The sequence below is a fragment of the Squalius cephalus genome, assembly GCF_949319135.1.
Source record: "Squalius cephalus genome assembly, chromosome: 19".
NCBI classification, from domain to species: domain Eukaryota; kingdom Metazoa; phylum Chordata; class Actinopteri; order Cypriniformes; family Leuciscidae; genus Squalius; species Squalius cephalus.
The window spans coordinates 25,958,802-25,981,739 of NC_137140.1; the positions used below are offsets into that span (position 1 = coordinate 25,958,802).

Consider the following 22,938-nt stretch of genomic DNA (forward strand, 5'->3'; position numbering starts at 1 on the left):
TGCATACATCTGTTCGTTGTTGTTTTTTTTGCTTTTTAGCATTTTTGCTTTTTTAGTTTTTTTTTTTTTTTGAGAATCTACACTGTAGTTTAGGTGGAATCCTGGTTTTTAACAAAATAAAATAAAATAAAATAAAATAAAAAATAAAATAATAAATTCATGTTAAAACAATAAAACATTTGAAACTTCAAAACCTCCTTGTAAAAATGGATCATTTATATATATATATAAGTTGCTTACGTTAAGAAAAAGAATATTTATACAATGTATTAAGAAAACGAAAAGATTTCAAAAAGGGACAACATACAAGATACAACAAGCAATCTCTAAAGCAATAAATACTACTGGTCCTAGCATTGTGACAGTTTGTATTGAATATCCCAAACCCCCCCCACCCCCCGTCCCACCCCACCAATCGAGTCCACCCACCCCAACCCGAGTCAACCTCCCTCCCCCTGGTAAACAACGACAAAAAAAGAAGGATAAAACAGACAACGCAATGGAACAATGCATATTAACACAGTAACCCCCCAAATTTCTGTACATTTAAACAAGAACAAGTAACATCACAATTAAAGTTGTTCCTCAGGCGGAGAGGTGTCTCCACAGTCCTCGTGCCCTCTGAGTTTTGGACAGCTGTAAAATGATTGGTTCACAAGCTCGTATTTAATACAAATAATGAAGGAGAACCAATTCTTTGAGAAAAGGGCTCACCGAATCCTCGCCTACTTTGTATATCTGTCTTTAAACATGTCTATGTAAAACTACATAACAATTATGCACTTTTCTGTTGTACAGCTGAAAAAAAAAAAAAAAAAAAAAAAAAACGAAACAAAATCCAAAAAAATCATAAAAATTTGGCAGATTCACAAAGCTATACTCTACAACTTAGTGTATTTAATTATCAATATTTAATCATAATAATTTCATTTTTTAGATAATGACAGGTCAAATATTGACCAATGAACTTTGATAAAGAATTAACAAAATTTTCAAAGCCATATCGCACAGAAAAAACAAGAGAATCAGAACACAGAATGAAAAAAGACAGAAGACTGACGGACAAACAGAGAAAGCCAGTTTAAAAAAACAACCAAGCTAGTCTATTGACTTAGTTACGAGTGAAAGGGGTTGCGTCGGGGTGGAGCTGGGCAGCAGAGAGTGGGAATGACAGCCCGATGTGGGCCTGGAGGAGGCGGAGCCTGTGGGTCGGGACGACGGCACATCTGAGGGGTCCAAGGAGCCGTTGTGTGCCGAGCCGGATGTTTTGCCCGCCCTGGAGTTGTCCAACAGAGCTAAGGGTGGAGGCGGAGCCATGGAGAGGTGTTGGTGTTGGGACGACGAAAGCAGGGGGGGCGGTTTCATAGTCAGTGAGAGAGGTTGCATTTGTTCAGTCTGTGGTTTGGACTCTTTCGAGGACGGGGAGGGAGAAACCATGGAGGGGGAGGATGGGGGGGACTCTAGTAAGCTTCCGTCCGAAGAAGGAGGACTGGCACAGCTGCCTTCACCTTGAATGTAGCGAATGCACTTCTTTTTTCTCCTAAAAAAAAAAGGGGGGGGGGGACATGTTGAATCTCTTGGTCCGAACAGCAGAGTGAATCACACAGAGCCCTAACGTCCATTTAAATGCACATATCTTAAGGTCGGGACACCCATGCTGATCTCATTAGCAACTTTTGGCGGACCCACTTTCAGACTCTGCATGAAAATGGACGCTAGAGCTGGACGAGATTAGCAGTCTCGCTCTCACATGGTGTCACACGATTACATGCAGAGAGGACAGGACAGTGGGAGGACGAGAGGAAGATGAACAGACCGAATGAGGATGATGAAAGAGGTGAGGCCTACAACTCTCTTTGTTTTCCTTCGGCGGCACAACGCAACTCCAAACAAAAGAACTCCACCCCGGTTTCGCAAACCGCGAGGGGATCCATCCGGTTTACACATCAGCTTGAATTATTACACTTCTCTTTCTCCCTTCTTTTTTCCTGTCTTTTTCCTTGCATTCCTTCAGGGGAAGTTCAGATGGTGGGGTAAGAGGTTAGAGAGAAAGCGCTACTCTCAGCTTGCCCCTAAGACATGTGTGTGAGCGCTCTGCACAGAGGTCGTGGTGCCATGTTTGCATTTCTGCTCAGGTCAGGACCCTCTCTCGTCTGCTACGCCTACGGCCAGCCATTCCAGCCAGCCACATCTCACCAGCGCCAAGCCAGCGCGCCGTGAGGTAGGGGAAGAGAGAGAGAGAGAGAGACGAGAAGTGATAGGGTGAGAGAAAGCGAGAGGAACGGAGAGAGCGGGAAAACCTCAGTGTACCTTGCCCTACCTGACCTGACCAACCCTCCCCCCTTCCTCCCCAAAAACTCTCTTTATCCTGCCTAAAGGGCGAGCTCAGTGATGCAGCCGAGGCTAACTCCAAAAGAGAAAAGAAAGAGAGTAAAATAAAAGGGAATTAAATCAAAGACAGGGGGAGCCAGAGAGTTGCGGGAGAACCGGGTTCAATAAACCAACTTCTTAGTGGTTTCGTCATGAAAATAACAGCCAGGTAAGGATTGTTTCTCAAGTCATACCCCTGCCTGCTCTTATGCGTGTTGGTTTCAGACGAAAGTGCGAAAAAAGACACTGAGAGAGACAGTCAGGGAGGTAGATACACACTATGATGGAAAAATGACAAAAAGGGGGCGATTTTGGGGCGGAAATCTTGTCACGGCCACTTAAACCCACTTGGTGTACGGTGGAGGGGTCTGCACAGAACAGACTTAATACAGAGGAGACATGGCACTTCAGGGTCAAAGATGGGTGAAAGAGACAGAGATGTGTTTGTTTGATTCGTCTGCTACTCTACCCTGTACCGTACATGACTGTACAGCTACAGAACGTCTTCTGCATGGAGGCCGGTCATGAATTTATGAACGTTTCAGGTCTGTCAATGCGCTAACTGCCTGTCAAACAGCGGCAAATAAGCTAATATCCATTTTTTAAGAGCCATATTGATTCTAAGTATCTCCCTGTGTTCCTTATTGATTTATAGGTCTCTGAGGGAATTTCTCCAGATGCATCTTTCAGGAAACAGAGCTGAGTGGGGTCTTTTAACCTTCCAGCTCCCTAAATCAAGACGCAATTACCAGCGTTTCTCTCAACACAGCCCAAAAATGCACAGGCTATTCCTCTGAATAACAAGCAGTGCTGATGAGCGGCACTACCCCACAAAAAATACCACCCCCATCAACTGCCATAAAACAGTTACTGGATAGTAGGATGGTTTGAAAATTGAAAAAAATATTGTGTGGTTTCAACTGAAAAAGTATGAACAACACCAGCGTTTATTTTTTTTTCCTCTGACAAAACTGACATGAGCGAATAAAATCAAAGAGAATCCACAGTCTACAAAATAAATAGCAATTATTGTCGTCCCTCAGCGTGTCTGACAACATTTAACTCTACCTAAACATCTAACTGAAAATATTGCATTAAAGCAATTTTAATTTACACAATACAGTTTTGTCAAAGATTTTCACCAAACCTGGACTAGAGAGAGTGGATTTTGGAGAATCAGGTGGATTTCTAAACTAGAAAGGATTATGGAGGACAAGTAGAAAACGGACAGTGGAGTATCACAACAGCACAACGTCTGATGTCCAAGATGAGGAAAGGGTGAAAAAGGAAAGAGTGCACAAGCATGACACAGAAAAGGGTATTACTTAGCAGAAACAAATACCTACCATCCACATATTCCCAATTCAAAGACTGCTTGTATTAGAACAGAAAGACAAGAGGTTGGGACTGAATAAAGGGTTATAAGAGAGGAGTGGAGAAGGAAGAAGAAGAAGAAGAAGAAGAAGGGGAAGAAAAAAAGAGAGAGGGGGGATGAGATGGCATCACCCCAACCCTGCCCTCCACAAAACAAGTGGCTACATCACACAGTTCTAATAGAAGTGACTGGGCAGAACAGCACAAAACAGCAGATTAGTTCCTTGGGCAGAAAAACCCGCAATATTGAAGTATACAGATATAAAAATACTCTAAATAAAAAAAGTTTTTGCTTGACTTGAAATTTGAACCACAATGCCTTTGTAATTATTTTTGTTTCGTCATTTTCTGCCCAAGGGTTTCAGTTCGTCTGAAGTGTTTCTAAAGTCAGAAAAGTACAGAAACAAGTAAGAAAGAAGTCTTTGCAAACATATAAACTGAAACAAGGCCTCGGAGATTGAAGTAGGAAAGCATAATCCATGTAAAAAGTGTCGAGAGAAGAAAAGATGATTTTTTTGGTCATCTTAAAATCATCATCATCATCATCTTATTTTAGACGTTCTCCCCAAGAGTGGGGCTGGGAATATACCTGCAGGGTTTGCACCATAAACCCAGCTGGTCAAGCCCGAACAAGGCACGACACTTCTTAGGGGTATTTGCATCTGTTATCCATAGAGGAACATAAAAACACAACAAAGAAAGAAAAAAAAAAAAGCACATGTCATTGGACACAAAAGGCATGGAGCTAGAGCAAATGATTCAGCTGTGGACATTGGTACCGTGCCTTCCCAAAAACTTACCATGACCAGCCCATCTCAACCCCCAGGCCACACCCCTCCCCCTTAACAGAGGGAAGTAAACCCCGCCTTTTTATTTAACCCCACCTCTTTTCAATTTCAAAAAGGATTACTATGTGAACTCCTTTTTCACACACTCACACAAAAAAATAAACACACAAACAGCCATTTCACCCAACCTAAAAGAGAAAAACAAACCCCATCTCCCAGATTTGCAGAAGCTGATTGGCAGAGGAAGTGGCGTGGAGAGAATGCGAGGTTGAGAGAGCCAGAAAAGTGGGAGGAGGTACCAACGAGAGAGTTCCCCAGCTGTCACCTGCTCTAGCACACCTGCCGCCACACCAGATACACACCTGCATGGGCCACACCAGTTATTCTGCTGGTCGAGCCCGAAGCGTGCGCGACACTTCTTTGGGGCGCTCAGATCTGACGTGACGAAGAAGGGAAGAGGAAGCCAGTGCAGAGGAGAGATGAAATCAGAAAACAGAGCGGAAAGAGAGATAAATTGAATCCAATGAAAGTCTTTGCACTACTAGTTCTCCTACAGATAAATTTAAATAGTGCAGTAATGCATTTACAGACATGTTTGACCATATTTGGTTAGTCATACAAATAATTAAATTAAAAATCAAACTGTGAGAAACAAATATGAAAGTAAATGAATGACAGAAATCAAATCAGCACACAATGCATGCCTTTCGTAACCAAGGCTCATTATGAACAAATGCTCGTTTGTTAAAAGGTAAGCAGGGCGGGATGCAGCAGATATGGATACATGTCTGCCATATATAATGTCTGATCTAGACTAGAGGAGGTGATAGGGACAGGTTGTTGAGGCAGCAGTAGCAGGGAGGAGCTATAGGAGGGAGGTGGAGCATTAGTTTAAGCCAGGGAAACACTACAAAGCTGCTTCATAAACAGGCCTGGCCCACGTTCATCCACCTCAAACAGTCCAACTGAGCACCGGAGTAAAGGACATGGGTAGACGAGTGTTTGAGGAGGGTGAAGGCAGGCCGTAAGCGGGGCAGATCAAGAGGAGACAGGGCATAACCCGCACTCATGCTGAGGAGGCGCAGGGGCAGCTACTGAAGGCAGTAGATTAAGGAGGTTTACCCTGATAACAACATCTCTGGTTATTCTTAGCATAAAGAGGTCTTTCCTATAAACATACTGCAGCTGCATGCGTAGAGTTGACCAAATCTGGGATCTTTTATCTTTAACATAGTAATACATGACTTTTAACATAGAAGCATCTTTTGATGAAATTATGTGTATAATGAAAAATGGAGCAAAGGAAACAACTGAAAAGGAGCAAAATAAAGTAAAGCAATGTATTCTTCAAGAGAATTACTGAGCTTAGCAAATCAAATATATATATATATATATATAAAGCAAATATGAACATGTAGCATTATTCATTAAAGAAAGATCATTAAATATTTGATATACTGCACAAGCACAAATAAATAAATACATAAAGAACCAAAAAAAGGGAAAAAGCAAGTTAGTAATTTAAGACTCAAAATGACATTAGCACCTGTAATCGGAGGGAGTGAAAGGCAAGGGTTTGGAAAATATTCTCTGTGTTCTGGAAAAAAAAAAGAACAAGATACAGAGGCCTTCAAAAGGTGTCCATGATGGAGAGAGACCGCAAATACATTCTTCCTGGACAATATCTCACAATAATCAGCATCATAAAGAAGAACGGTAAAGTGAATCAAATCAATGTAATCAGCAAACCTCCTTAATTGAAAGATGTGGGTGAATTTAAAAAACAAACAATTTTCTTTTATCATCACTAAATAAACACATATATACAAAAAAGCATGCAGCAGGCACAGCCCAAAGTTACGTCCACAAAACCACATAAGCACAAGCATGGGCGGCACATTCAGAGGCTGGCACTCGGTCACAAGGGTGATCAACTCACACTCTCAAAACATACATATCACAGTACGATAAATACTGGAGGGGGGCTGGGCAGCTGGTGAGAGGGGAGGTGGGGGGGTCATGCATATTCAATGTTATTAATGCTCAACATGGGGCAAGGGGAGGGGAGGGGGATAACAAGCAGTCTATCGTGTAAATATTGCATTGGGTAGCATAGCTATATACAAAATGAGGCAGGCACAAAAAAAAAAAGAGATAAGACAAAAAAAAGGCTGGACTTTCATCTTTGAGATGTCACACTTGTGACAGATGATGGGTCTGCTTTAATATGAGAGATAATTGCAGCTCACTTACCATTGCCCTCTCCTGCCTGCTTTTCCCTTTTTCTCTTCTTCTTTTTCCCCTGATAGTTACCCGCCAGAAAAAGAGAAATAGACAGGAACCTTAGTTATTATATTGCAGAAAAGACCGAGACATGAAATGAACAAGAGAGGCCAATGTTTTCACTGATTTATTTATTCATGTAAGAGCCTGAAGGTTTAAACTGCCACTGCAGGACAGAACAGAACTTTCCCTTTCTTTCCCCTCGTCCTATTTCTCTCCTTTTGTTTATTCCTTGTTGTCTCGCTGCTGCTTAGTTTTCCTTTCATTGTGAAACGATTGGATTCTCTGGAGGTTTCTTTGAGCGAATCAGTTTACTGGAGGGGAAGAGCAGAACGAGAGAACTTTTGTTGCGTTTGTCCTCAAAAACGAGCTACGTTTCTGCCGGACGAGTCCATGACCACGGATTTCGTTGAGGCTGAGGTCAGGCCCAGGCGGAATGATTCTTTTGCTCCGGTTGAGGAACTTTGACTAGGAGAGTCGAGATACACGGTCAGACTCCAAGGGGAGATGACAGGCTGGGCGGTGGGGCCGTTTGTCAGGCGCGAAAATCCGGCGAAACAGTAAACGGTGCGCTCGTTCCCTATTTCTGGCGGCGGAGAGAGATGTCCTCTTTCATCAAAGCTGCGAGGCGTTTAGGCCCTGTGGTTATTTAATTACTCTGATCTCAGCTCGCCTTTCTCTTTTTAGGTGAACCAGTGGAATACTAATGAAAGCAGATGAAACTCGCACAGTACAGATCTGACTTGCTGAGGAAAAGCACATGTACAGCAAATGGATCTAAAATAGATCTAAATACTTCCAGCTAGGCTAAGCTGGTCTGTTTTGCTGGTCTTAAAATGGTTTTGAGCAACTAAACCAGCTTAAGCCAGATAAGACCAGCCAACTACCCAAGTTAAAGCTCTTTTTGTGAGTGGTGAGTGCAATAATTTCCTCCAGAGGCTGTTGGATGTTTGTCATATGATTTGTAAAATACACATCTAGATGGCTTTAAACTGCTGTGTGGCCCCTGGGGAAGGAATAAACATTGTTACTTGTTGAAAACTTAAAAACTTACATAGTTGTCTCGTGCCGACCAGCCGGGGTACAGCTGCATGTGAAGCTGTCGTTCTTTCCTGGCTAACTCATAGTATTTGGCCTGCTCCTCTCGAGACAGAGCGTGCCACTGCACATAAAGAAACACACACACATCCATCAAAACTGCAGCCATCACACTCAGAGAAAGAGACCACTGATATTTTAGGCTCAAACAACACGGAAGTTTTTCCATGAGCGGTCCAACCACCGCGATTAAAATTTCCCCTTCCCATGGTGTTGTACTTTTACTCTTGCAACATTGAGCAAGATTACAATTATACAGAAATAGAAAAGTGAATAAGCAGTGTTTTTCCACCACCGACAACACTGCAATCTGTGGTCTTAGTAGTTGAGACTGTCTGCTGCCATTTCGCATAATGCTTTGGCCTTGTTGTGTGTGTGTGACGCTCACCCTTCGGCCTAGGATCTGGTTGATAGCTGCGCTCTCTTTCAGTGTGCACTCTGCCACCACTTTGGCTCTCATTTCCTTCATGTAAAGCATGAACGCGTTCAGAGGTTTCTTTATGTGTGGCTGCTTCTTTTTTTCCTCCTCCTTTTTCGCATCCTGATGTTTCCTGCGAATGGGAGGGATGAGATGTTAGCATATGCATACCAGCTTGATTAATTAATAGAGGATGGAAAAGCGTAAAGTGAACTTACGAGCTGTTGAGGGACCCGATGTCACTGTGAGAGGACTCCTGCTTGACGTTGGGTGTGACGATGGCTGGGTGGGGGATTCCTGTGGCGTGCAAACTGTGGTGGGGTGGCACCATGTGATGTGGGAACCTGGAGGAGAGAAGACTGTGTAAATCGTCAGAGTGGACACGGGTGAAATGATGGATGGATACACACATTCACAGAGTAAAGCACTGAATATGAGCTAAAGACTTCACACATCACAGCAGCTATAAACACAAAGCAACACCTTATACATCTGTTATGTGGGAGAAGGGAAGGGACAAATCCGAAATGTGATGCATTGCAAGCTCAAACAAAATAGCAGGGAGTGATTTTTGTTGGATCGTAAAAGAGGGAAAATAGGTGGAAAAAGTGATTATATTTTGATTCTGATTTTTTTCTTTAGAATAATACTGATCATTTGTTCAAAATAACAAATAATGAATAATAATGACCAAAATATTAGGCAAATAAGTTTTTTTTATGTTGTTTTTAACATCAACATTGGAAAGGATCGTGAACCGTGGACTATGATATTAGTTAATACCCACACAGCCTTAGTTAAAAGTCATTTCAAAGGTGGAGAAAAGACTACATTTTGATAAAATATAAAATATTGTGATTTTTTTCCCCCCTTTCTAATAATGAGTTCTGATGAATCACATTCCATAGCCATGTATGAATAAAGTAAAAGTAAAAGTAAATAAAGTAAAACTGTTTTTAAATCAATATTTAAAAACATTTAGGGAGCATTTAGGGTGGTCACTTTCTTCTCATTTATTTACTAATTGATTTACAATTACATTTCTTGCATTATACACTAAAATGTCGCCCTGCCTGATTGAAGGACTTATCTACAATATCATCCCCCAAGCATTGTGTAAAGATCTGTAGGAAAGCAGAATAAATTCCTGAGCATACAAATAAACATATCTGTGCCCGTGTCTGTGTGTGTGTGTGTGCAGTGCGTCCTAGCTGTGCATGGCCGTACACAAATCTGAGAGAAAGAATGGAGGATGATGAAAAAAAAAAGAGAAGGAATAATTCTTTTTTTCAAACAGCTCATTATCTCCATGAGTGTGGCTATATGGCTTGGAGCCAGAATATAATGATGAGCGTAAACTCACAAGGAACAACTAGTTTCTGTTGAAGGTTCTCTCTGGGGACTGTGTTTCCCCCCAATCTCTCTTCTCCTATTCTCTCTTTCCTTTATCCCTGACACATGTGTGTTTGTGCCATGTCACCCAGGCCGCCCGCCCGCTCCTACTGAGTGGGGACCGGCGTTGTGGCTGCAGTGCCGTGATCATTAGCCCCCACCTTTTTCTTTCTCTTTCTGTCCTTGCATACTTGTTAAAATTTCCTCTGTTCCGTCGTCCAATTTTTCCCTCCTCTTTCTTCCTGACTGTCCCATCAGCACCGCCCCCACCCGTGCCGCTGTTGCCATAGCGAGGCCCAGGTTATGGTTTAAACATGACGTCCATCCCTTTGAAGCACAGGGCATCATTCGGCTCATCAGCACGCAGCAGAGTCTGCCACCAATTTAGCCCTGCTGAGGGAAGAGCGAGACAGAGGTGTGCAGAGAAGGGCCCCTGCAGGGTCCAATGTCTCAATCTTCTTCCACACCAGCCGAGTGTCAGTGAGTGCCATTTAATTGCCAATCGGAGCAATGGCCTCGGCGCCTGTTTAATGTATAATGACCCCGACGGTGCACTCTGTCTGTCATCCGCTTTCTATTCCTCGGTGGAAAAAGAAGGGATTGGAGCGGAGGTGCGGATGGAGGAACATATCAAAGGGCAGGCACGGGCAGGGACCGAGAGGCCTACACTTTCCTCCCCGTCACCAGGGACGGCCGACACACCTGTACGACTCCAACCCCATTATCAAAACAATGTAGCTCATTTGCCGGATCCGAGTCTGCGGCGTTCGTGCTCTGAAATGTATTTTTTAGATGGCTGAAGCATTACCTGGGTGAAAAGCAGATCGCTACATGAAGCCCTGTGTGCTAACTGCATAATAAATGGCAGCAGATAGGGCCATCAGAATCTCTCTAAGCCGAAGACAGGCACCAGAGAGAAACATATGGGCTTCTCTTAATCCCGAGGCCTTCTGGAGTTGCTGTCCACTGACAGAGAAAGACGACAAAGCAAGATTTCCCGCTCTCTCTCTTGCCCTCTTTATTCATAGAAAAACCATAAACACAATTAATGAAACCTTTTCCTGGTGCTCATTATTTTTGCGCAGGAGGCTGGTGACAGCAGACGCCACCGATTTTGACACAAACATGCTAAAGCACCTTCCCTCCGCAGAGACACAAGACCACCACTTATTAATCTATGCTAATTCAATTACAGATTATCAAAACGCATTAGCTCTTCCCCAGCACATCACCAATCCCCCTAGCCCCCATTCAGAAGATTCAATTAGCCTGCACTGGAAATAGGATGATCACAATATAAAGGCCTCATTAGAACAGAATCAGCTGTCACTTAAGCGAAGGTCCAGTGTCTGAGCAGAGGCTGCAGACCTGCACAGGCGCCTGACAGCGGAGCAGGCAGAATAGGCTCATTCCAGGCCTTTGGCAGGGTACAGACGACTTCTCTATGGTGCCGAGAACTCAAAACACACACAAGAGTGAAAGCTGTTGGTGTCAAATGTATGAGGCCTCGGTTTCAAAGCCAGCTGTTAATAAAAATGGACCTTTAAGAGTCAGGACCAGCTGCAAAGACCCTGTGCTCATAAGCAGAGCAGCTGCCAATGCACTCATCACTGCGAAGCTAAATATTGTGTTTCAGGGCTATTATGTTTGGCCTGACCACTTTAAACTGTGTGAGGATGATGAAAATATACTAGATGCAAGTGAGAGATAGGGCCTCATTCACTCACGCAAACAGAATGAATGTAAATGTAAATGTTTTGTTCAAACACTCTCACGTAAAATAGATTTACATGAAAATTCATCCTGCTAGATTTGATGAAATTTTCACATTTCATGAATCAACTATAAATATACTGTGTAAACTAAAAATGTACATTTACTGTACTACGTAAATGCACTGCATCAATGCCTTGTTCCACATAAGCATTGTTTTGCGAAAAATTCTCTCATGAATGAGGCCCAATGTTTGTGTATGTTAAATATCCTGATGTGCTGAACAGAAATATGGAACAGGACAATTCTGACAGCTCAGGAGTACCTTCTCCAAGGCTTTTCATGCTTAAACCCAGGCCAGTGTTTAAGGGTGCACAGACCCTTTCCCTGTTTCTCCCTCATTCTCTTGGTTCCCTGCTCACATTTATCAATCAACGTCCTATGGTCTAAGCTCACCAGGCCTCCAGAGCTGCTTTTCCAATCACGCTGCAATTAAACAGGAGTTTGTCCCTGTCTGGAGACACAGGCTGGGCTTGAGTTGGTCTCTATTTCTCGAAACAATAAACCAGATGTTTCTCTGTGCCTCTCTGGCTAGTCTCGCCACCACCATCATCATCATCATTTTCACATTCATCATCATTGTGAAAAGAGTATCATATGCTTCAGATTAGGGGGAAAGGCTGAGTAAATGCAGAAGAAGGTGACCACCATATGAAGCTCTTGGATCTCACGTTTGTGTTTGAATGACATAAAAGCAACAAAGCAAACAGAGATTTGTCATCTAAAGCAAACACCTCCCACTTCTCACATAACAGATGAGTAACAGTCACAAGGGAGCAATCGCTATGACAGTTAAAACAAACATACGCTCACACACATTTCCCACAATCCCCCCACACATTGAACCATTACTGCTCTCCTGGGGACATTTGCGTCCAAATCGCCACTTAAACCAGACCCCAAAGGGGCACACAAAGCTCTCGCTCAGAGTCCAACGACAGCCCCCTGAAATCTGCAGCACTTTTACTTTTACGATGGGATTCATTTACTTATGACGTTAAGACATTGACAGGCCTCTCGTTCTCTGCCATTCAGTCGGGGTAAACGTTCTTCAGGGGTCTCATTATAAAATGATAACAACAATTAATATTTTAATACGTAGCGGATCGCATGGGACTGTCTTCTTTTTGAACACTGAGACAAGAGCTGTCTCTCCTTAAGGGAGAAGTTTGTGAGGGTTTGACACGCTCACAGATCACACTTGCATTCTCAGCGAGTCGGTCGTCCCAAGGCTCAACTCACCTTGACATGGACGCATTGACAGTGAGGGCAGTTGGGTAGGGGTGTCTGAAACCTCCCGTCGTGATTGGGTAAACTGGTTGACCTTGCCTAGGAAAAGAAGAAAGAAAGAGAGGTACAGGAAGGGATGAAAAAAGAGAAAAAGGCACTCTCTATGCAGGCGGCTTTATTCTCATTTGATCAGAACAAAAATCTAGGGGATTGCAGAGCGCAGATCAAAGGGAAGCAAACTCTGAACAATTTGAATGCCACAAATCTGATAGGAATGGCTAATTAAATTTCATAACCCCGCGCTTGGTGTCGATGGAGGCCCCTCTCCCTGAGCTGAAACTAGGTGTTTTGTTGTGCTAATTAAAGACGAAGCACCGGCCCCTTTAATGGAGCCATCACGCTAATTGAGGTCTACACATCCAAAGACAAACAATAATGAATGTAAATTTATACCAAAATAAAGTGCAGAGAATCAAAGGGCCGTGGCTGCGCTTGGGGCCTCTCTCGGTATTTAGATCGCGGTGAGAAAACATTAAATTAACAGAGCTTAATTTGTAGCCTTTTGTCATATTAACAAGTGTTGACAAGAGTTACCAGGGGAGAGCCCCCGTGTGGAATTGTGGGTAAAATACTGGCAATCACAGTTCATTACTCTAATTGGACAATACAGAGACATGCAAAATAGCATTTGCCACAAAGAGGCAATTTAGAGTTTAGGGGATGAAGAAAGCCAGGGGTGCATTGCTGTGGGCCCCAGCGGTGTCCTTCTAGAATGTATAAACTGTACAGAGGTTATGAGTTAGCTTTTGCGCTGTAAGATGGCCAAAGTTTCAAACTGCATATTAAATACCCAGCACATGGCAAAGAGGTCTGACAAATATAAAATACATGATGACAAAATGCAATATATTTGAACAAAGCTTAAAAAAAAAAATGTATGTCATATTTAAAGTGGAACCAAAAATCAGAGTTCATAATAAAAATCTGGGATCTGCGATTCAAAATCGAATTTAACCCAAGAAATAAAGATAAAACAACATTGATAACATACTTAATTCAATATTTTTAATATTTAATATTTACAGTTTTAATATATATTAATAATACATTAAAAAATAGAACAAACTTTGATAAAAATTTTTTTTTTTTGTATCTAAGAAAAATCCGATATATATTAAAAGGCATTTAATAAGGCATTTTTGTGGTCTCAGACTTTTGGAATCCACCGTACATTATTTTATAACAGCACAAAACAAAGAAGAATAAAATTGGGCTGCTTACTGTGGTACTAACCATCCTAGCGGATGGGGAATCTGGCCTACAGTGCCAGGTGACAGGGGGTAGTAGGGGGATATATCTGAAGGATGTGGAGGCCTTGGGATTCCTGCAAGAGAAATACAAATGCAAAGAAAAGAATGAAGAGTGATTGTGAGAGACAGAGAGAGAGAGAGAGAGAGAGAGAGAGAGAGAGAGAGAGAGAGAGAGAGAGAGAGAGAGAGAGAGAGAGAGAGAGTGTGTGTGTGAACGGTGTGAAAATGTTTCTGCTCTTGTCCTGACAAAGAAATTCCCTGATGAAGTTTAAGTGTTAAATTTATCCTCTGTGAGATACACAATTGAACAAAGTCAACATCAGAGGGAGGTGGGAGAGGGAGGAGGTTGAGCTCACATGCACAGCTCTAAATAACACGTTCTGATCAAAGCTTGTGGAGGCAGCCACGATGTTGTATGGCACACGGGGGAGAGGAGAAAAAATACAGAGCCCTGTCACATTTGTCTATCGAATCAGAGGATTAACAACGGGCGATAATTGAGGTTCACAAGTCAACAACGCAAACACTGTGGCACGTGTTAAGAGAGAATGACATATTAGCAGCGGATGTCTGTTCAAGTGCCTCAATATTGGTTTTGGAGTTTAACGGCCAATTAACTATATTATCAACATCACACATGATGGTTAGAAGGTTTAAAACGATTCCTAAAAAAGAAGAGTCCACAAAAACAGTCACCTGGTTTACAATAACATACGTTAGCAAGCTAGCTGACTTTGGATTGACTTAATATACATCCATCTAGTCTACTTAATGCTGTTTTGCTTCAAAATCTACTAAATCTGGTTTTCTAAAAATAAAAACAAAATAATCTGCTCAATACTAGTGGCTAATGGCAGCTGTGCAGGAGGAGGAAAACAATGCCTCCACAGCACACTGGCACTGTATGCAGCGGTCTTAATACAATTTGTTAATTAATTAAACTCTAAACTCAATTAAGCGAGCCATTAAGCAGCACATTAAACAGTCTCTGAGTCTTTAAAGAGGTCCTTAGTGATGAGGTCTGTTATGAGAACAGAAAAAGCCCTCTAAAAATCAGCATGCAGGTTGTTGACAGCTTTGAAGAGCAGCTGCTTGACTGTATAGTGTTGCAGAGGAGCAAAATACCTTTCTGTTTGATAATCTGATTTCGAAACATACCACCAAATGACATTATATCACACCTGAACAGAAATCGTTTTGTTGTGAGATGAGAATCCTGACAGATACAACAACATAAGCCTTCAAATCGAGTTTCCTGGTAAACCTCCTGCTCATACAGTTTTCATCCTGGTTTGGAAATCTAGAGGAGGGAAATTAAATTATGTTTCTCAGAATCAGAACAAGAGTTGCTTCGGGATCCCGCAGTTAAGTATAAGAGGTCCCTGACTACATCTCCCAAAAGTCAAGTGGCTCCACAGGCTTAACTGACCCAGGTCAACAGCTCTATCTCAACATGCACACAAAAGGAGGGGCGCAACCTTGGCCCAGCGCCACGATGACTCCAAAACGCTCTGATGCATCTTACCAGGTAGCTGTGAATGCAGCAGTACAGATTGAACAATCGGCGAGATCATACAGTGCAACCGGGACAACGCTGTAAGTTAACCAGGCCTGAAGGATAGCCTTGGGTTTCGTCCTGCCTGTTCTAATATTCATGAATGTAAAGGAAGACGTGCATGCATATGTACCTGTTTTGGGGTCCACGTCTGCCTGTAGATGTGGAGGGGGGTTCCCAGGCGTGAAGTGCTCATTGCTGTAGGTGATCAGAGGTGTGAGCGGGTGCACATGGTGAGGGTGCTGTACCACAGGGACCTTATTAGACTGGCGAGAAAAATAGAGGGATGGGGGTGGGAAGAAAAAGAAGCAGCCGTTAATACATGTTTGGGTTGGGGCATAAACACACCAGCGCCTCTAATTCGACTAATATGCGTCCATCATAATCCGCGAGCCAATTCTCAGAACAGTGTGGTTTGTGATTAAAAACAGTTTCTGAGGTGCAGAATATTGATTCAAACAGTCATTGGATACATAAAAGACGCAGTGCCTGATTGCATTATGTGTCTGACCCAAAAAGCACTCGCAGAAACCACGTAATATACCAAATGACAGCCAATCAAAGCGCACTCTCCCTCCTTTTTCTCTGGGTTTCCCACATCTCGTGCTCCCACCCCTTCCTTTTCCTTCAGGGTCTGGTTTTTGGAAAAGGTTTGCATTATAAAAGATAGGAGAGGAGGGGTGGGAGGGGAGGGGAAGAGAGAAAATCCATTTCTGCATTTTGGTCAAATTGGTTTTAGCTATGTAATCTGCTCTTTGTGTTCTTAAGTGGCACAGGCCCCATTTTCAATTACCCAAGATTACAGCCGAGCAGAGGGGTGCTGAGGCATAGCCTGGCATTAGTGTATTCCCAGTGCACGCGACCTAACCAGATTACTGCCGTGCTGTAGATTTGACGGGCCACACGTGGAAAGGGATTTGCTCCCGCTAGACACTATAAATCGACGCAAACCGAGCCGACTGACAGGAAAACATCTAGCACCCTGAGTTGTTCGCATACATGCCCGCTCTGTGGCGTCCGTGTGTCTGATTGACAGCTGTAGATGTCCTGCAGCCAATTCGAGGGGAAGGAGAGGGCACGCAGGGGCCAGTGTCTTTATTTAAAACGTTCCAAATTTAAATCCAGCACTCGAGATGTTGTTAAAAAAACAATGGTGCTGAACATCAGAACATGTTTTATAAAAGCAGAGGCAAGCCATCCTTTTGTCAGGACTAAAATATCTGAGCTTTCAAAATGGGAAGGACACCAGGGCCCAAGTCCGAGTTGAAGTGTCCATCTAGGGCCTCTAAACTGGGAGAAAGAGGCACAGAGAGAGGCCACTTTCAGCATTGGGGGCGTTACGCTCTGCCATATTCCCAATGAAAGATTAATGAACTGAACAGAGCTGCTTGGGGAAAGAAAAGGGGCTCTGGGGACGTTTTCAGGGCCCCTGAGAGCAGAAAACTGTGTGGAGACAGAAAGAGAAATGGGAAAAGGAAAGCGCGCGGCCACAGAGAAAAACAACGAGAGGAGAGATAACATATAAAAACTGATTTTTTAAAAAGAAAAGAAAAGAAAAAAAAAGAAAGACCTGTCATAAGAAAAACAGACGGGGATGATGACAGTTGCCAAACAGCTGACGAGTTTGCCATTAAGGGAACGATGCCGCACACCCCTCCACCGCAAGCTACCCCATAACCTCCCCCTCAGTAATGATGTGAAAGAATGTTGTCAATTCTCTCCGCGCTGAAAGGCTTTAGTAGCCATTTAAATGAGTTCTTTTGTCCGGAGCCTCTCCATTGAGGGACAGCTCCAAATGGCAGTCCACTGCGGCCACATTCACCCAGAGACAAGCCAAATGATTTACATCACAGTCACTGGGCCTAACAGAACTCCTTTCAAATGCCACACAACCCCACGAATAATAGCTGGGCATCCCGTTTAACTGGCTTCTGGGTAGCACAGCACGCTATCGCGGCTCGCTACAGTGGCGTCTCTGCCCGCTTCTCTACCTGAACAGATCAGCAAAACCCTGAGAATAAAAGAGGTAGACCGGAATAGCTGGAAATGGAAATTACTTTAGCTTGTACTGTTCTCATTGGGAGAAATGCGCCTGCTAAATGACTAATAAAAAAAAGTGGACCTGTGTTCAAGTCTCATTTTAAAACATGCAAGCACTTTTCTGGTTGGTTTTTCTTTCTTTTTTTTCCCCATGATGCCTTCTAGACAAGACACACAGCAGGACAAAAATAACATGGCACAATGGATAATCAGCATACAAAAAAACATTCTTCAAACAATTCCCCTTCTGAGTGCTATTCAAGTCCATTAAGTCTTCAGTCTTAAGAAAAGCTTCACAATAAATCTGGCTCTATTGACCCCAATGCTATTGTATGATGGCTTTACCCTGTTCCTCCAGACATGGCTAATTGTCTCTAGCAACTCAGGGGAGTGAGGAAGACCACCTACGTACACGCCTGTGCATACCCGCGGACAACCGCATACTGTCGGACGCTAACAATCGCAGAATACGCGTTCTTTAAAACCCCACTTCTAAAACAACTCATTGAGTTTGGAGACTGACACACGGAGGTCCAGCGAGACGCACAATAAACCCACACAAGGAACACAAAGAAAATATGTGGGCGTCTTTTTTCCCTATTATGTGCAAAGAAAGCAGGCTACTTCCTGTTTAATCGTTTGCCAATACCTCCCACCACAACCATTATGAATAGATAGAAGAAAAAAGGCTAAAGGACTAATTCACATAACCAGGTAAATAATAATAATAAACCTAGATCTCTAGATGTGGTTATTTCCTGAGAAAATAAGCACATTTGTAATGACTGTTTGTAGATGCCCTTGGACGAGGTAAATAAATAAAATAAAATGTGTGTCAACAAATCTGTCAGCATACCCATTGAGTGTGTGAGTAAATCTGTAGACATACGTACCCCCCTCCAAACCAATGAGATTGACAGTTGCTGCTTAGGGTCGTGACCCCTAGTGGTGGTCTTACAAAAGCCTGGCCTGTTTTAATGGAGAGGCCTGTTTGTCTTAGAAGAGCATGTCACACTCGTTTCAATGCAGCGCCTATCAAATCCTGTCCTTCACTCTCTTTTCCTGTTTCGTTCACAAAGTAATGTGCACCCTTATGACATCTTTAGATATGTCTTCAGACAGTTTTTTAGGTTTTTTGCGATTGTGATCACAAAATCATAACTTTTTAAACTCACAAAATACACATGGTTACGTAAGAGAAATAATATCTCAGGGTTCTCACTCCTTTTAAGCAACATATTTTTATCCTTTTCTATAATTTTTAGTAAAAACTTAAATTGAATCATAATATATATATATATAATAATTATTTATATAGTGCCTATCTCATATAGGCCGCTTTAAAGGGTAAGCCTTGCAAACAAAGCAAGAAAACAAAAAACTGCATAATCATTTTAAAAAAATATTTCAAGAAGATTGTTTTCTTAGACAATGAAATTTTTAAGAGCAGAACCTAGTCATTTAAATCATAATAATCATAATTCCATCATTTAAAATGTACAATTTAAACATGTATGAAAACCCTGATATGAAGTAAATCTTACATCAGTCGAGTGGATAAGACTAATGGGAAATAAGTGATATTCGGGTACGCCTGTGGAAGAGATACAAGGAGAAAGAGAAAGACAGAGGGCCGGACAGCAGCAGGAAAAAGCTGTTGGCGCTGCATTTCCGCTTGGTGGCACCTTGCAGAGCAATTTAAAGACAAAATGTGAAGGTGGCGACCTTGTGGCCCCTGAGGGCCCGAGCGCCTCACTCCGCTTTACGGCATGATATGATGAGTTGTCACTGGAGCTTGTGGGCTCTAATGAGCTGTAGTGGGGTTGGGGGGGGGGGGGGGACGCAGGGGGTGTGACATCCTCATGATGGATAGAGGGGCTCTCAGGCCTGTGAAATTCCAGAGCAAGCAAAAAAAGCAGCCAAGGACTTGAACTCGAGAAGTGTACGTGCCAATGGCTCGCATCCAAACATAGTGGACACAATGCAGAAAACATCCACGCTTGTTTATGTATGAGAATGTTCAAATGAGCAAGAAATAGATGCAGCCAAATGTGTGCTGTTTGTAAAAGAACGCTCGAAATGAGACAGAAGAACTTCAAAAGAATGTGGAACTATGATGATGTCACCGTCACTATAACAACCCTCATCCACCCACCACACACACACACACACACACAATCAAAACAAATGACTCGCTACAACATCTAGAAAATTATAAATAGCAACTTCCCTCCTGTTCTCAATGCTGAAGAATATTGTGCCAATTTTCTACTTCCTTCATTTAAAAACAAATATGATAAAGAAAATCACAAATCAAATGTCTCAAGTGGTTAAAAACATAAGAAAAAATGACATTGCTTCTAATGAAATTGAAAGCAGCATAAAAATGGTTGCATAAAAAAGTATTATTTAACAAATAACTATTTATGCATTTGAATCAATTTATCAAATTTACATGGAAGCAAATGACAATTTTCTGTCAATTTAAAACAAAGAAAATTTTAATTACAACAGAACTAATTTTCTTACATGCAAATTTCAAATCTCCAACAGGCTAAAATTAAGCACAGAACACTAATGAAATATTCATATAATGCATACATTATTACTTCCCTTCCTTTGCAAAGCCTCAACTTTAACTAGGTGCATCATGCACATCTTCAAATGCCATATCAATCAATCAATCTATCTCTAAGTTCTTCCTTATGAAACACACACACACACACAGATCTCTTAAGCCACTCTGAGGCAGATAAAATGACAGTGCATTACTCAGTCTAACAAAAGCAGAAAGATGATTTTAAAAAGGCCATAGGAGTGTGAAAACAGCGTGTGTAATAGCGCTGAGCACTTACCCAGGCATTAAGACTGAATTGCCAGCAGCCAACCTGCTGTAGGAGAGACAGCCCAGAGGCCAGAGAGCCAGTCTTTCCTCCCCTGTCCTCCAGCCCCAGTGAAAGGCCTTCTCTCGGGTACATGAGCCCTCCCCTGTCCTCCACCTCTCACTCCCGCCAACGAATAAGACTTTTTCTCCTTTCTTCCCTGTCTTCTTGTTCTTTTTCAACCTTAGCTTCTTTCCCAAAACTGCTATTGTGTTTGAGCGGGCGCATGTGTGTGTCCCTCACCAAAGGGTCGCACACACTGAAGTTCACGTGCACGCCATTGTTCGCAGGGCTTTTTTTTGTTTTTTTTTTGCTTTTTTTCTTGCGGATCACAGGGGGATCCGCGTCTTAGGACGTCCGGCAAGGCCTGTCCTCCGCCAGCAGATAATCACTCATCTCTCCTTCTCCGTGAGGTTTTCCTTCAGCGGTCAGTCGGTCCAGCTCAAAGATATACGTTTTTAGTTTTTTTAAAGATGAAGATCTCACTTGATAGTTATCAGAGCTGCAGAGATGTCTTCCCACAAGCAAAAGAAACATGAAAAAACACTAGGAAAAAAGGCTTATTACTGTTGTGCATGTGTCTGTCCAAGTTTGTGTGTGTGTATGTGTGTGTTTGTGTGGGTTCTGCAGTGCCTCCAGGATGCCCAAAGACGAACTAGCAGCTTGAAAAGCCTTGGCTACAACAAGGTAAAGCGAGCAAGGGAAGGAGACAGAAAGAGAGAGAGAGAGCGAGAGAAAAGACAAGAGAAAACAACATCCATAAAGGGAGGGCAAGATCAGCAAAGTGTGGCAAGCAGTCACTTAGCTGTGTGATTCTGACAGTCCCCTCTCTAAGCCCACCATCCGGGGGAGGACGGAGGAAAAGGGGAGAAAGGTATTTGTCTGCGTTTTGACATGGACGTGACATCAATGTGGGGTCTTGTTTCTATTGTTTTATTCTCTACTTCTGTTTTAAGGGGGATAAAGAAGATCCTACATTTAACTCTCAGTGGCCTTGCCCTGACAAATCTACAAAGGCCTTTTGTGCATCCACAATTTCTCTTATTCGTTTCTGTTTTTTTATTTTACTTTGCCGTCTTTATATTTTTCTAAAATATTTTTTCTTCCCCTCAAATGAATTATTCACAAACAAACCATTCTTCACATAAAACAAGGAAATGAAATAAGGATATGGAAGACAGAATGCTCACTAATAACTTAAAAACATCTGATCAAATTCCATGTTATTTTCCCTTGTTTTTTTATTTTTTAAATGTAATTTTTATAGCCAAAAACACACCACTATTTTTAACCATTTTAAAATGTAAAAATGCACTGTCAAAACTCTAAAAACCGACTGACATTACTTCAATAATTTGTTTTATGTAAAATCTTCTTTTTCTTCCACAATTAAAAGAACATTTTCCCTCCATTTTTACGAAACTGAGGAAGTGCACATGCTGTTTTTTCAGCGCTTAAATTTTCCCTCCCTCTCTCCTCGCCGCTTTTCGGCTGCTGTCCTTTGGCCCTAAATGCCAAAACAAAACCCTGGGAATGTCCTCTACAAGACTGACACAAAAGCCAGCCTGACAAGTAAAAGAGCCCCGGCAACGTGGCAGCTAATTGCCTCCCCTCCCTCTATTCATCCGGGCCGCCACGCTCCCACGGCCCCCCTCTGTCACACGTGCAATTTCTTAAGTAAACGAGTTCGGCCGCCGCTGACCGACAGCCTGCAAACACCCGCCACAATGGCGACAAACCCCAAACGCAGGCAGAAAAGATCAACAACTATGTTAAGAGACTAAATTTAAAGTCATTCTCACTGTCTATAAAAAAGAGAAATATATATAATTGAATAAAAGTAATGCTATTAGGAACATTCAATACAAATTACTTCTACTGATTCAATAAGACAAATTCTTATTTTAAAAAGGGCTTCTGCAAAATTAATTTTGATGGCAAATAAATTAAACAATTTCAATTCAATATAATAAAAAAATAGATGTGCATTTTTGATATTGATATTTCAATTATAAAATCTCTTTGAAATAAAAAGTAATTTATAGACAGGTTTAAAAAAAATGTAGGCAGAATGAGATTAATTCTCAATGAGATATTAATAATACACATAATGATTACTAAAAATTCTCTATATGAATAGAATAATTATATTTAGAAAAAGCAATGGACAATTATAAATAAATACCACAACATTTATTTGCTGTTAGTGTCTTTTAACATTACCATAACTGCAAAGATAAATCGTTATTTTAAGAATCTAAAATAAAATTGTTTCTTTAAATATTGTTTTATAATTAAAATAACCATTTCAATTTGTAAAACATTTATAAAAGTCTTTGCTTTGCAAAAAAACGTATGAGAGACTGTCAGACAATGCAATCAAACTCAACATCCTTTCATTATCAAATCGTGTCAAGCTGTCACT

At 41.9% G+C, this 22,938-nt stretch overlaps 1 protein-coding gene across 11 annotated transcripts in view; it reads right to left on the bottom strand.

The window, feature by feature from the left end:
• Positions 1-626: 626 nt before the first annotated feature.
• Positions 627-22,938, bottom strand: part of tcf7l2 (transcription factor 7 like 2) — an 85,799-nt gene continuing 63,487 nt past the window's right edge. For 3 of the 11 annotated variants that reach the window (XM_079852108.1, XM_079852105.1, XM_079852101.1), the window contains 10 exons: positions 15,725-15,857; positions 14,008-14,110; positions 12,739-12,825; positions 8,550-8,675; positions 8,302-8,464; positions 7,870-7,977; positions 6,786-6,834; positions 6,079-6,129; positions 4,895-4,967; positions 627-1,540 (listed from right to left, as the gene is read on the bottom strand). In XM_079852108.1, coding sequence (XP_079708234.1) covers positions 1,099-1,540; positions 4,895-4,967; positions 6,079-6,129; positions 6,786-6,834; positions 7,870-7,977; positions 8,302-8,464; positions 8,550-8,675; positions 12,739-12,825; positions 14,008-14,110; positions 15,725-15,857 — 1,335 coding nt within the window. In that variant the 3' untranslated portion in view covers positions 627-1,098. Of the gene's footprint in view, positions 1,541-3,716; positions 3,778-4,333; positions 4,407-4,894; positions 4,968-6,078; positions 6,130-6,785; positions 6,835-7,869; positions 7,978-8,301; positions 8,465-8,549; positions 8,691-12,738; positions 12,826-14,007; positions 14,111-15,724; positions 15,858-22,938 lie in introns of all 11 variants that reach the window. The other 8 variants (XM_079852104.1, XM_079852098.1, XM_079852099.1 and 5 more) reach the window with 7 other exon arrangements.